This window comes from Eschscholzia californica, unplaced genomic scaffold (assembly GCF_041429995.1).
Source record: "Eschscholzia californica isolate CP2 unplaced genomic scaffold, dmEscCali1.0.p SCAF_4, whole genome shotgun sequence".
Taxonomy (NCBI): domain Eukaryota; kingdom Viridiplantae; phylum Streptophyta; class Magnoliopsida; order Ranunculales; family Papaveraceae; genus Eschscholzia; species Eschscholzia californica.
Genome location: NW_028238461.1, coordinates 10711382 through 10726131, shown reverse-complemented (window position 1 = coordinate 10726131; position 14750 = coordinate 10711382). Strand labels below are relative to the sequence as shown.

Genomic DNA, 14750 nt, shown 5'->3' with positions numbered 1-14750 from the left:
CTCTGATACCATGTTAAGTTTGTGGCCATCCAACTCAAAACCAATTGACAATGAGTGGAGAGGACCTATACTTTATATTCTTGGTTGCTAGTTACCCATTCTCCCATGTGGGACTATTCTCACACGCATGGATTTCTCGGCCATGGCAATGACGGGCTTCATAGCCAAGTCACCTATTTTCTTTGTTTAGAGTTTCTAAGTTTAGGTACTTAATTGTTTCTAAGTTTATGAAATTAGGATTAGGACCAATCAAGGAAACTAGAGTTTAGTAGTTATTTTCTTCCTATTTTTTCTCGAAAACTGATAACTTCATTGATATAAACTGAGTACAATAATGAAGTTACACGTAAACAGGACGGTTTAAAATAAAGGTAAACACAACGGTCTAATACAAGGACCAACAAGTTAAGTAGTAGAGGGTAGGAGAGAGTGCGCTAAGGAGTGGGCTTCTGCACTAAATTGACTGAAGAACACGACTTTTGGGTGACCGACACATGAGCTAAAATACAGTGAGGACTTCGTATAGTTGACTGCCTGAGTTGAAAAGCCCTTCGTCGTAGATTCCACTATATAATTAGATCATCGACAAAGAGCGAATGAGACACTCGGGGTGTGTACCAATTCACTCTATAGCCATCAAACGAGGAGTCTGCTTCATATTTCTCGATTAACAAGAATAGTAACTGTGGTACCAAAATAAAGAGATAGGGTGATGAAGGACATATCCATCGTGGACCTCTAGATGGTTGAAACTAACTATAATGATTGTCGTTCACAATGATACTGAAGGTGGGTGAGCTAACACAAACGATAATCAAGGTAAAAATATTTCATGAGATTTCAAAAGCGAGTAGAGTCTGTTTTAGACAGTCCTAGTTAATTTTGTAATAAGATTTTCTCATGTCCATATTCAAGGCAAATGCTCATTTTCTCGCCTTTGAGAGACTCATAGAGTGAAGGCCCTCCTGAACCACCCCGATATTGTCGATAATCTGTCTCCCAGGAATAAAAGTATTTTGTTATCAATTTATCCTTGCTTCCAGTAATGGTCGAATTCTGTTAGCTAGCAACTTCGTGATGAATTTGTATAATGTATTACACAAAACAATTGGTGGAAAGTCAAAAGCTGTCGAGGGATGCTCGGATTCGGGAATAAGAACAAAATGGATGTTGGTCAATGCTGATTGGAAAAAGCCCTGAGATAATACCAGTTGGATGAACATAAAGAGTCCCTATTTGATAGTTTTCCACCCATCTTGATCAGTGGCGTGGCTAAGGAATTGGAGGTCCGGTGCCAAATAGTAATTAAATTTTTACAGTATCTACATTTTTTTTACGTAGTATAATAAACATAAAATTAAATGATCTAACAATGAAATAAAAGTATTCTATCGACGAATTGAACCCAGATGATAAAACTTAAATGATCTGACCATAAAAAATAATAAAATTTAAATGATCTAACAATCAAGGTCTAATAATAAATTAAAAAACTAATCAATTCAAAATCTCCAAATAATTTATAATAATTAGAGTTTAATGAAATTCAAAATAGTAAACTATAAAATAAATTTTAATGGAAATTGCATTTTTTTTTTTGGCATAAAAGGAAATTGCATCTTGAAGTTGGAAGTAATAAGAGAGAATAGAGCTAAAAAAGGGAGTGAAGAAAGAGAAAGTGGGAAAGTAGGTATTAGGGGCCCAATTTACCTTCATTGGTAAACCTGGTGCAAGCATAAAGGTAGGAAACTAAAAAAATTGGGGGCCCAATGTGGTGGGGGGCCCTGTGCGGGAGCACACCCCGCACCCCCCACCACACGCTACTGATCTTGATAGAAGATGCATGAGACACCGTTTGGGCCAGGGCTTTTGACTGGACCCATACTGAACACCACTTCTCTTATTTCCTGGCGCCATTGGGTCTGTTGGGACCCTGGTTATGGCCCGCTGATCATCCTCAGTTAGTTACTTGTAGTTCTGTAATACTACCAGAGGGGCCGATGTAGTCTCATCCTCTGTGAACAAAATTTCAAAGTCATCTAGGAGATGATCGACTATTTGGGCTTGACTTGATTTGAATACATGTCGGTAGGAGTTGTAAGAAGTTTGTTAAGATTTATCTTACAAATACTTTTAGTGTGTGAAACTTGAATTGATCGATATACATGATACATATAATATATTGTTCGATTATCGTTGTAACTCTTGTATTAGCCCTACTGCCTTAATTTGACAGTATGAATACTCTTTTAGTGAAAAAATAAAGGTGCTATCTTGTTAATCTAACATTATTGACTTCGTCACTATTTGGGTTGTTCATAATTTCACGTTTGTCGCAATTGATAGCCTGGACAATTTTTCAACAAAAGAAGATAGCTTGGACTATAAATTCATGAGGATTGTTGTCCAACAATATATTAGATTTTTTATTTCGTCAATTTTAAAGAATAAAAAGCACTACTGGTGCGCAAGGTGATTAGCTCTAGGAGGATTGTTTAATTTTCGTATCTGTATAATATGGGATATATTATACAGTGCATTAAATACAATAAAATAAAAGCTAAACTCCTACTCGACTTGAACATAGCTGGACATGATAAATACATATTTTGTTCGTGTTATTAGCAAAATAGAGTCAACTTCATATTTTATATTAGCATTATTGAACCCCCTAATACACAATGATGGTATTTCAATTATTGATCTATTAGACATAATTTAATTAATATAAACAGCAAATGAATTTAATGTCTCACTTATACTAAATATATTTTCCACTTAATTGTGCATAAGTTTTATCAAGGGGACGAGTTTTCAGTGCAAAATCAGAGGGTCAATGTGTTTCGAGTCCACAAATAATATTAAATAAATAAATAGTCTTTTCAGTTTCATGAAAATAATTCATCAACAAGAAATTTCAATCCCTACAAAAAATTGTCTTTTCCTTTTAAATGAATGTTTCCGTAATTTATAGGACGCGGTGAACACCAAGTATATACATATTGTAGTAGCACATAATTTAGCCTTAAGATGAGAAAATTTATAAAAGAAGGGGTATGCTTTGCGGTGGGTAATGGTAAATCTATTAGAATTTGGGAGGACCCGTGGATACCTACCTTATATGACTTTAGACCGGGGAAGAAATATGAGTTACAAGACGTCCCAAACCTATTCTTGGTGAGTGACCTTATTATAGATGGTAATTGGCGTTCGGACTTGATTAAGAGAATTTTCGATGAGATTTCGGCTCAGGCAATAATGCAATTACCGATTGGGCATTCAAGTGAAGAAGATAAATTAATTTGGGTGCATACGACTAAGGGGGAGTTTTCCACTAAATCCTTGTATACTTCGATAAAAAGGGGAAGACCTTCCACATCATTTACAGTGGAGCTCCCTTTCGGTTTATCTTGGAAAAAAGTGTGGACTAAATTTAATTTAGCTCCTCGGGTAACTTACTTCATATGGAGACTTCTTCATGATGCACTTCCAACAAAAATCAAGGCTCTCAAGTATATTGAACCAGCTTCACGTCTGTGTTCCATGTGTAATGAAGAAGATGAGGATCTTGATCATTTGTTTAGGACTTGTAAAGTGGTGAGAGAACTTTGGTTATGTTCCCCCTTGGGATTACGGGTAGATGGAGATGAGCCATTTAATAAGTTAATTTGTCGTTGGATACAAGAAGAAGAAGATGAAAACAACATCAGTCTCCGGCTTTATGTGGCGTGGTTCATGTGGAAAGCTAGGAACAAGTGTGTCTTTGAGGGAGAGAAGCCGAATTGTTATAAGATTATTCATGAAGCTTTGACTATGCAGCTGGATTTTCATGGTACATTTATGAATCCCTCGACCTCGGTAAGAAGAGAGGAAGAATATAAGGTCACAGTTTGGGCTCCACCGGAGAGAGGGAAATTAAAAATCAACTTCGATGCAGCGTTCTCGAAAGGAAGAGCTGATTTGGCGGCTGTGTGTAGAAACGAGTATGGGGAATTTGTATGGGCTGCTACAAACATTGTTAGTACTTCCTCGGCGATGGAAGCTGAAGCTAGAGCTGCCTACTTGGCAATTGAAATGGCACTACAACTACCAGAGTATGAATGTGTTATTGAAGGAGATGCCTTAACTATTATTAAAGCATGCACAGAAGAAGAAAAGGACATTCCATGGAAAATAAGATCCACATTAATGAGAATTCGAAGAGAAAGTATACGGCTACATGGTTGCACCTTTACATTTTGCTACCGTAATGCAAACCAAGTAGCACATCTTTTAGCAAAGAATTCGTCTCAATTAAATTTATTGTTAAGAAAGGAGATCATTGAGACTCCCGCTTGCATTGTAAGTCAATTGACGGCAGATAAAGCCAATATTTCAGTAAGCTCGAGTAGCTAATAAAATCGGCAATAGCCTCTCTTAACCAAAAAAAAAAAAGCCTTAAGATATACATGCGCACGTACTATAAAACCACAAATAGTCAAACAACTATACATGCAGTGAGTGATAACAAAAAAAGGTCTAAGGTCCAAAAAGTGGATCTTAATAGTACCATAAGTCCCATATTAACACCAAACTTATAAAAAGTCCAAGATTGTATGAATTTTGAGATTCATCGAATAAATTATTTTTGCATGACATTGTTATCTTACTGCATAAAGCAAAACGTTATTAACCCCACGCATTTGACTGTTTAATTTCATGCAACTTAGTTTGTATTACGTAAAACACACACACACACACGCGCACACACACACACACACACACACACACACACACACACACACACACACACACACACACACACACACACACACACACACTCTCTCTCTCTCTCTCTCCCTCTATTCCGGCAAAAGAGGGTCCCCTTCGTCGGAACAGAACGAGTGCGGGAGAAGGAGTAGAGGAAGAAGTAGAAGGAGAGGAGATAAAGAGAAAGGACAAGAGAGGTGAAGGAGGGGAGAGAAATGATGGTGGTGGGAGGAGGAGGTGGATGTGGTGATTGGAGGAGAAAAGAAAGGTCTTCGACAGTGACAGTTAGGCGCGACCTTATACGTGTCGGGTCATCATCTCTTTCTTTCTAAAACTCTCTGGGATTCAAATTGAAGCTCCAGTTGAAGCTTCCATAAAGGACGGGGGGGGGGGGGGGGAGGGGGGGGGGTGCGGGATGATAATGATGGTAGTAGTGGTTGCGAAGAGAAAGAAAAAGAGGGGGTTGAAGTCTTTTTCTTTTAGGTCATCGACAATGACAGTTTTGTCATTGATAGCGACTCTGCCGACCTTTTCTGCCAATAAGAAAGAAAAATGACAAACAAAGAAACAATATGAATAAAGGGTAAAAAAATCGATTGTTAAGTTCGACAAACAAAATCATGGTCTTATGAGCCAAGTTTAACTATTGGATAAATATTGGCCAAATTTTTCTTTGTTGTCCACGTATTGGGGCCAAATTGGAATTAACCCTTGCTTTGTTTGTGATTAAGTCATATAGCCACTCCTAAATCAATAAACACTATAAAACTAAATAAAACATGAAATGTAAAACAAGTCCAAAAGTGTATTTTTTGGTGGGTCCCATGCTTCAAGGCATTTATTTTCTCACATTACCTATATTAAACGGAAGGTTTCTTGTAGTTGAGTTAATAAATATATTCTTTTCATAAATTTTAAGAGAGGAAATTTATAGTCAAAATTGATTCTCAAAATTTATTTCCATAATTGATAGTTGCCAAGACCAACATACAAAATCAGTCGTTCTTGTCTTAAAAACTAGATTTCCTTCTCTCTTTCTATTTTCTTACAACGTTTATATATCTACAAACTATTTTGTCTTGAAAATTATTAGGAAAATAATATATACGTTGATTAAATTTCGAATCTTCTTAAAACATTTATTTAATTCTAACAACATACTTAAATGTAACATTTTTTATCATTTTTTTTCTTAAGAAAAGAAGCTGAATTTTTCATCACTGCAATCTTGTTTTTATAAAAAAACATAATGTAAAACTGATATTTATTTTGCTGACATTTTGAGTATTTTCCTAACGTTTTATTGATTTATTAGCATAATATGTGTGACATATGTTACAAATTAGTTAGAATATGTGAATAAAAGTTTGATTATTTATCTAGCATCTTATTATTTCTAACAACATTCTTAGATATAACAACATTTAAATTTTTTTTCTAACATTTGATTGATTTTAATAACAAAATTATATACTCACACTCAAAAACAGTTCTAAGTTTGTCAAACAACTTAGGTGATGACTCAACGTAACAACGTAATAATGTATCATATGTTTTTTTGACTTACTTACACTATGTTAACCAGTTTTCTAACATTTCTCTTGCATTTCTTTGATTCTCCTGTATTACTTTAATTAGGAGGCCAACATTCTAAACATTTTTCTAGAATTTTATTTATTTTTATTACACATAATGCTTTTACATTTTTGTGGACAGCTATTCAATCAATGAATGGATTTCAGAGATGAAATTCTTATAGCTGTTATCTTAAATGGAAAATAGTTAAGACAGATGCATGGGGTCTAATTTTCACCCACGTCGGTGAAGAGTTTGGGGTGGAGTTCAAGCCTTCCGAGATGCTCTCGTTCATTACTCTATCAATACGAAAAAGATTACAAATTTATAAAAATTCAATCTCTTTTTCAGACATCTTACTGATTTTAATAACACAATTATATCTTAGAATAAACATTCAATCTTGTTTTCATTTAAAATATGCATGTAAACTGCTATATATATATATATATATATATATATATATATATATATATATATATATATATATATATATATATTTTAATGACATTTTCATTATTCTTGTAGCATTTTATTGATTCATAATGTGTGTTGTTAAAATTTATCATATATTTTCTTGTAGCATTTCTTAGATTTTGCAAAACTTTTTGACAACTCTATCAACATCTTCTAAACTCTAAAGAATCCATCATATCTTTAGAAACATAAATAAGTTAGATTTAACTACAATAGAAATATATAGGTTTCCCGCAAAGTTTTACATTTTTATTCTTTTACATTGATGATTTCGTATTATGAAATAGATGTTGGTACAAAATTCGACTGCCTCTTACATTTTTTATTCTTTTACATTGGTCCTATCTTCATCCGTGTTGGCCAAGCCCTATATGGATATACTCAAAGATAATAAAAAATATTACCGACATCGTTGTGATATTTCTAACAGTTCTATGATATATCCTAGCATATTCCATTAACTCTTAACATTTTTAACGTATTTCACGATATTTGTACTAAAACTTAAAGTAATTAAAATTAAGAAAAACTCATTACACAGAATCAATTACAACATAATCCATTACAATAACTAATAACTTATAAAATTTTTTTCATTTAACATTCAATTCATCCAGTAACAACCAAGTTATTTCAACCCTCTTCCTTTGCGCTTGTATTGTTAGATCTTTGGTTAACATTCTGTGTGAAAATCACATATAACCACAATCTCGTCAGTAAAATTATAAAATATATTAGTGTTCTAACAAGTATTTATGATTCATGGAATGATAAAATAAAAAAGGTAAAAGAATCAAAATGTAAAACTTACAGAAAATCTGTACAGTTCTACTACCGGTAAAGTCGTTTTGAGAGTAACAATGTTATGTTTGTAAAATATGTTATGTTTTGTCAGAGTTGAGAAAATGTTGTTAAAATTTCCACAATTTATGCAAAATCAAAAAAGTGCTACAACAAATTTGAGGGTGTTGCCAACTAAAAAAATTAACTCGCTCGTTCAAAATTACAAAGCGTAAATGATTTTCTGGCTAAGTCAGAAAATTATAAAACGTAAATATGTTGTTGAAATCAAGAAAATACTATAACAAAACAAGATTGTAGAGAGAGAAACAGCGGGACAAATTTGAAGGATTTTTTTTTAAGAAAAAGATTGATATCCTGACTTCAAGAATAAGAACACCAAAACCAAACACGGTGCAACAATATATCGTTGAGAAAAAAACGAGAAAATGGTAAAAGAAGAAATTTAATCACTGAGCATCATGTTCTTCTAGGTTTTCTTCCATGTGAAGGCTAAAAAGTGTGGATGGTTTTTCTCTGCGATTTCTCTAAGTTTTCTCTCGACGAACCCTATAACAGGGAGTTTATTATGTCTTGTTTTCATCTTTTGAATATCAATAAGAAAGTTATCGTGTTTGCAACCTTGTTTATTAGTTGTTTCAGTTTATTTGTTTTAATTTAATAGTAGTTTTATTCGGAATTTAATTCTTGTGCTACGTCTACATCATAACCATATCAGGCATTATTATATATTTGATTGCAAATATAATAAAGTGAAACAACATGGCGTGGTCAATCATCCCATCATAATTTAATGAATTTCTTCTGCTTATATGTACCACCTCCAAATATACCCTGGAACTATCACCTAAAGATTCAAACATGGCTGCTATTGGTAGGGTTCAAGTCATTTCTAAGGAAACTATCAAACCATCTTCTCCTACTCCCTCTAACCTTTCTACCTTTACTCTCTCGCTTCTTGATCTAATCATGCCTCCAATTTATGTCTCTATCATTCATTTCTTCGATTCCAAATCGACCTCTCAAGTTGAGCTTGATGATCTTCGTAGTTTACTTAAGAGATCATTATCAGATACCTTAACCCATTTCTACACATTAGCGGGTAGGATCAAAAATAATTTATTTGTTGATTGTAACGATGAAGGTGTTGACTATGTCGAAGCGAAAGTGAACGGTGTCATGTCAGAGTTTATGAACTCTGAAGCACATTTACTCCATCAACTCTTTCCTCAAGATGATATCCGCTCCCCAGATATGTCTTCTGCAGCACCATTGGTTATTCAAGTCAACATGTTTGACTGTGGTGGAATTGCAATTTCAGTTTCCATGTTCCACAAGGTCTCAGATGCTTCCTCTATGACTACCTTCATCAACACTTGGGCAGCAATCTCTCGTGGGTCAACCGAATTCTTGGCCCCTACTTTTGAAACTCAATCTCTCTTCCCTCTTCGGCCATTATCATTTTCAAAACCTGATAGGTCTGTTGAAAACGTAAGTGACACGACGAGAAGCAGGTTTGTATCCAAGAAATACACATTCAACGGGGCAAATTTAGCTGCTTTACGTGCCAAAATAGCGGCTGACTCACCAGACTCAAAGAACCCGACCCGGGTAGAAGCTGTGTCAGCTCTGATATGGAAGTCTCTGATGGCGAAACCGGGCCCATCGTCCAAAGAAAAATCAATCTTTATCCAGGCCGTGGACTTGAGAAAGAGGATGGACCCACCATTGCCTAAACAATCATTTGGGAATGCAGTGTTAATGACAACAGCAACCATATCAAAAGATTATCAGTCGTGGGATGAATTGGTGGGACATATACGAGACGCGATAAGTAAGATTAACGGTGATTACATAAAGAAACTACAAGGGGATGATGAAGAGTTCATGAAGTCCATGGGTGTGCTTGCCGGTTTGATCACACAGACTGAGGCTGATGTACATGTGATGACTAGTTGGTGTAGATTTCCATTGTATGAGAGTGATTTTGGTTGGGGAAAACCAGATTTGATAAATTGTACTACAGTTAAACCCATGGATATAGAAGGGGTTCATTTGATGGATACAAGAGATGGGGAAGGAATAGAAGTAAACATTAGGTTGAAAGAGGAAAATATGGCCTCCTTAGAGCTCAATGAAGAGTTCCTTGCTTTTATTTCGTAACCAATTTACCAAACAAAGCATGTTCTTATTCATCGCGTGGTTTTTAGTTTCATTACGAAGAGAATTGTTTTTTATTTATTCAGTTTGAGTAAGTCTTTGTGAGACGTGTTGGAAATTTGTATTTTGTAATTTCCTATGTAACTGATGCAGCGGAAAACTAATAAAAGAGTCTTAGATCTTCGTCTAAAGACTATAAAACCGAATTAAGAAGATGTAATACTAAAGACTGAATTTTATTGATTGATAAACTTGAATGAATGACTTGAAACCACTTCTAACCCTCTTTATACAGGGCTAGGGTTTCTTAATCTTAGTCAAACTCAAATAGCAACTCTTAATAAAATAAAATACTAGAATAGTAGTAATCCTAAACTGAAAACAATTACCAAAAAATTGAAAAAGTAGTAAAAGTTCGTTTTGAGACCCTAAACGACGGAATTTGCTCCTCAAACTGGGTCTGTTGTGGCTAAGCTACAATGAATGACCGGAATGCTATTTACGACCATCCCTCAAAATTTCGTTCGATTTCAACACCCGTAGCTTCGGTTTTGGCCGTTTTAGTCTGTCACCTTTATACTTGGCCGTTCTATTTCTTCCATGTATTTCTCGGCCAATTCCTCTACATCAGTAACTCTTTGTATTGGGAGAAATATTTAGATGGAGTCTTTTCTAAAGTAGAAATATCTAGAGAAGAATAGTCTAGAGAAGTTTGACTAAAAGATTAGTCTGAAAATTATATTAACTCTTTGTAAGTCCCAATGTGGAATTCTCTAGTCTTTACTAGTATGCTCTATCTTTAGTATAAATAGATATAAATAGATAGATGTAAGATGTAATGAGTGGAGATGACCTATACTTTATATTCTTGGTTGCTAGTTACCCATTCTCCCATGTGGGACTATTCTCACACGCCCCCTCAAGTGTGGCGTTCTTTGAGCCTAACACGAGTGTTTTTTTCCTTTACGGGTGACGTGGAGCACGTGCAGCTTTTAAGCCTATCACGTGTGGGCCTAGCTCTGATACCATTTGCTCGCTGTAGCTGGAAACATATTTTTAAATGAGCAATGAGACTTTTGTAATATCTTACTCAGGACATCCTTAAAAGAAATAAGAATCACTATCTTTTCTCCATAATCTTCATAAAAAAATTAATATCCCACTTTTCGTTTCCTTACTTGGTGTGCTCAAACGACAACTTTGGTCGTATTTTCATGCAGATGCTTTATCTTTTTTTTTGTTGATACGAGTTTGATCCATTTTAGATTCAGAGACTCTTCACAACCTATTGAACTTGATCACTTGGATTCAGAGGTTCTGAATTTAATTGCTATAACTCAACCTTGCTTTTTGGGTCTTCTTTTTGTTGATATTTTTTGCTATTTTTTTTGTCTCCCCTTCTTAAGAGATTCTCTCATTCACACCACTAGGTGGACAAACCCTTTCTTTAGGAATTCACTTTTTCCTTGCTCTCTCTTTGTTTCTTTTTTCTTCTTTGTGGGAATACCGTACATTAAGTTTTGGATAAATGACCGTACAGGTCAGAGTATTTTGCTTAATTACTAAAAAAGCTAGGTTCTTTTATAAATTAGCAAACAGTGGTGGAATAATAATTTGAATTGCTCATTCGTGAGGAAAAAATATTCTTAATTAATTATCAGGTCATTTTTGAACTTTGATTATCCCAAAATACCCCTAACAGCAATAAAAAAGATTTTCTCTTTCTGTCTTTCACGTTATTTCTGCGGCTTCATCTTATTATTCTGATTAGGATTCATTAGGTTAGTGTTTTACATCTCATGATGATGATGAATCTATTGTTTTAATCTCCATCTCTGAATCCAAGTTTCATCTCCCCACAGTAGAAATATTTAGGTTTTCTTCTTCTTGGATTCTTCTCTGGTTCTCCTTCTTCGATGCTTCTCGTTCTTTTTCTTCTTGATTCGACAAAACTTATTCAAGTGTGCGTGTTGTTCATCTGATGTTGATGATACAAACTCAAGAAAAACGAACCCTAAATTTGGGATTAAGAAGGGTTACATGAGGATCATAAATTCATTTTCGTGATTCAAGCCGGATATAACTACGAGAATATGACGAAGCCTTTTATTAGAAGACTACTTTCTATAACATTAAGTGACTCAGTTTGGAGAAGTAAGTGAGAATAACTGGGTGGATATATTGTGCTGCCAAGAAGAGCGAAACTTCAACTCTCTAAGTATTTATAAGAGATACCAACATAGCTCATTAGGTGTTTGACGAAATGCCTTAAAGGAACCTTCTTTAATGGACAGGTCTCATGACTGGATATTTAGTGGAATGCAAAGCCAAGGTTTTTCCTGCCATTTTTGACATTAGAAGATCTTAAGGATATGGGTGTTAATGGTGTTGGTTCAGGAAGGAAAATGTAATATGACATTAAATAGCTCATAAGGGGGTTCTCCAGAGACTCATTAGGCTGTGCTTGATTCATTATGGGGAAAATGTAACCACTGCCTTCTTATTGCATACTTGCCTTTTCTTTGTACCTGTTGATGAATCGATATTGTTAATTCTTTCTCTTTCTAATTTCAATTTCTTTTCTTCCACACTTGTTGAAGCAATATTTTCATCCTCACACTAAGATCGATCCTTAATACTAGTTAATACTAGTAGTAAATCATGTTTGCAATTTAAATTTTGCAAACACAATTTGCATTTTACATTATGTAAACATGTATTTGCAGAACAAATTGTTGCAAACACGTGTTTGCAGAACATGTTTGCAAAACAGAATACATTATGCAAACACATGTTTGCAGTTTACATTATGCAAACACATGTTTGCAGATCAGATTGTTGCAAACACGTTTGCATACTAGATTGTTGCAAACACATTTGCATAACAGATTGTTGCAAACACGTTTGCAGAAAAACGTAAAAGAAAAAAAAATACCGTTTTTTTCTGGGTTTTTTTTTTGAAAAAAAAATATTGAAAGTGGATCTTGTTAGAAAACTAATGAAAAATCATTTCTAAATATATAATTTTTATAGAAATCCAACATCTCAAACAAAAGTTATATCGATTTAAAGTTTAAAAAAAAATAAAAGAATTTAGTTACACAAAATGACAAAAAAAGGTATTTTAGTATTTGCACACTTTTTGACCTGAATAATAATTTTCAAATGTTTTGTGCTTTTCTACTCATTTTCAATATTATTTTGACCTTTCTAGAAATTACCCCTTAAGTTTTTTGTTTGCCAGTAGTGAGGAATTCATCGCCTTTTTTCATTGCATTTTTCTTCTTCTTTCTTCTTTTCTAATATGGAGATACACCAACACCCATTTTTCAATTTCCAATTAACCTTGGATGAATATTTGTGTAGGACTCAACATTGAACCTTCGGCTCTGATACCATGTTAAGTTTGTGGCCATCCAACTCAACCATCGTCCCCTACAAGTGGTATCAGAGCTAGGCCCACACGTGATAGGCTTAAAAGCCACACGTGCTCCACGTCACCTGTAAAGAAAAAAACACACGTGTTATGCTCAAAGAAAGCCACACGTGAGGGGGCGTGTGAGAATAGTCCCACATGGAAGAATGGGTAACTAGCAACCAAGAATATAAAGTATAGGTCCTCTCCACTCATTACATCTTACCTCTATTTATACTAAAGATAGAGCATACTACATAAGATTTATAAAAAATTTAGACATATAGTAATATAAAGTATAGGTCATCTCCACTCATAGCCAATTGGTTTTGAGTGGGATGGCCACAAACTTAACAAGACGTAGCTGATTGGTAATTGTTTCTCAAAGATCTGTATCTAATAATGTGTAATTTTATGTTATTTTGCATGTTGTTTTCCTTTGAAAGAATTTCGTATATTCAATTCATTTGTTCGTCGCTAGAAAAACAAATTCTAATTTGATAAGGGGACTGATTAAGGTCGATTTTACTAAAGAAGTAAATACATGCAAGAACCAAATCATACAAATAAACAAATATTTGAAGATATAAAAGGGTTATTTCCCTAATGGCCCCCAACTTTGTGACCAGCTTCTCGCTTGGCCCCCTACTTTACGAGAAATACCCATATGGTCCCCTTTTGTTATAACATAGTTACTCTCTCTCTTCCATTTCCTTTCTCTCTCCTCCAACATGTTTTCTCTCTCTGCCACCTCGTTAAAACCAGCCAACTCATCATATTCTCCGGGAAGGTCGCCGGCCGACCAATTTTCCGGCCGACGACCTTCAAACCTTTAAAAAAAAAAAAAATTCCGCCTCCCTCTCTCTCTCTAAACTCCGGCGAAGGGGGTTACCCTTTGCCGGAGGACCTTGAAGGTCTGCCCGAGCAGATCTGGAAGGTCTGCCGGAACAGACCATGAAGGTCTGTTCCGGTAGACCTTCAAGGTCCTCCGGCGAAGGGTAACCCCCTTCGCCGGAGTTTAGAGAGAGAGAGAGAGAGGGAGGTGAAAAAAAATGTTTTTTTAGAGAGAGAGACGAGAGATGAAATTTTTTTTCTTTAGGTTTGAAGGTCGCCGACCGGAAAATTGGTCGGCCGGCGACCTTCCCGGAGAAGATGATGAGTTGGCTGGTTTTAACGAGGTGGCAGAGAAAGAAAACATGTTGGAGGAGAGAGAAAATAAATGGAAGTGAGAGAGTAACGGTGTTATAACGGAAGGGGGCCACATGGGTATTTCTCGTAAAGTAGGGGGTCAAGCGGGAAGCTGGTCACAAAGTTGGGGGCCATTAGGGAAATAACCCAATATAAAAAGATCTAGATAGATTGGATAATAGATTTTCAGAACCACACCAAACTGCTCATTGGTTTGTCCAGTTAACCACCCATACGCCCATACCACAATTCAGTAGTTTGGTGCACTTTTGATACGGAACCAAAAATACATGTTATAATTATTACTATTATTTTTTTTCACTTATTTGGGGTTTCCCAACTCGTACTGCAGCTATGTTAGGGAACATCACGGTCGAGGCAAGAG

General features: G+C 35.1%; 2 protein-coding genes across 2 annotated transcripts; both read left to right on the top strand.

The window, feature by feature from the left end:
• Positions 1-3030: 3030 nt before the first annotated feature.
• Positions 3031-4395, top strand: LOC147542589 (uncharacterized). Its single transcript, XM_086635315.1, has one exon. The coding sequence runs from the start codon at positions 3031-3033 to the stop codon at positions 4393-4395; it is 1365 nt and encodes a 454-aa protein (XP_086491441.1).
• A 4001-nt stretch (positions 4396-8396) lies between these two features.
• LOC147542588 ((13S,14R)-1,13-dihydroxy-N-methylcanadine 13-O-acetyltransferase AT1-like) lies at positions 8397-13667 on the top strand. Its single transcript, XM_086635968.1, has 2 exons — positions 8397-9870; positions 13536-13667. The coding sequence occupies exon 1, from the start codon at positions 8464-8466 to the stop codon at positions 9763-9765; it is 1302 nt and encodes a 433-aa protein (XP_086492094.1). The 5' UTR covers positions 8397-8463; the 3' UTR covers positions 9766-9870; positions 13536-13667.
• Positions 13668-14750: the final 1083 nt, after the last annotated feature.

What these genes read in the sequence shown, in the direction of transcription:
- LOC147542588 (XM_086635968.1), top strand. Translation starts at nt 8,464, where the DNA reads ATGGCTGCTATTGGTAGGGTTCAAGTCATTTCTAAGGAAACTATCAAA.
- LOC147542589 (XM_086635315.1), top strand. Translation starts at nt 3,031, where the DNA reads ATGAGAAAATTTATAAAAGAAGGGGTATGCTTTGCGGTGGGTAATGGT.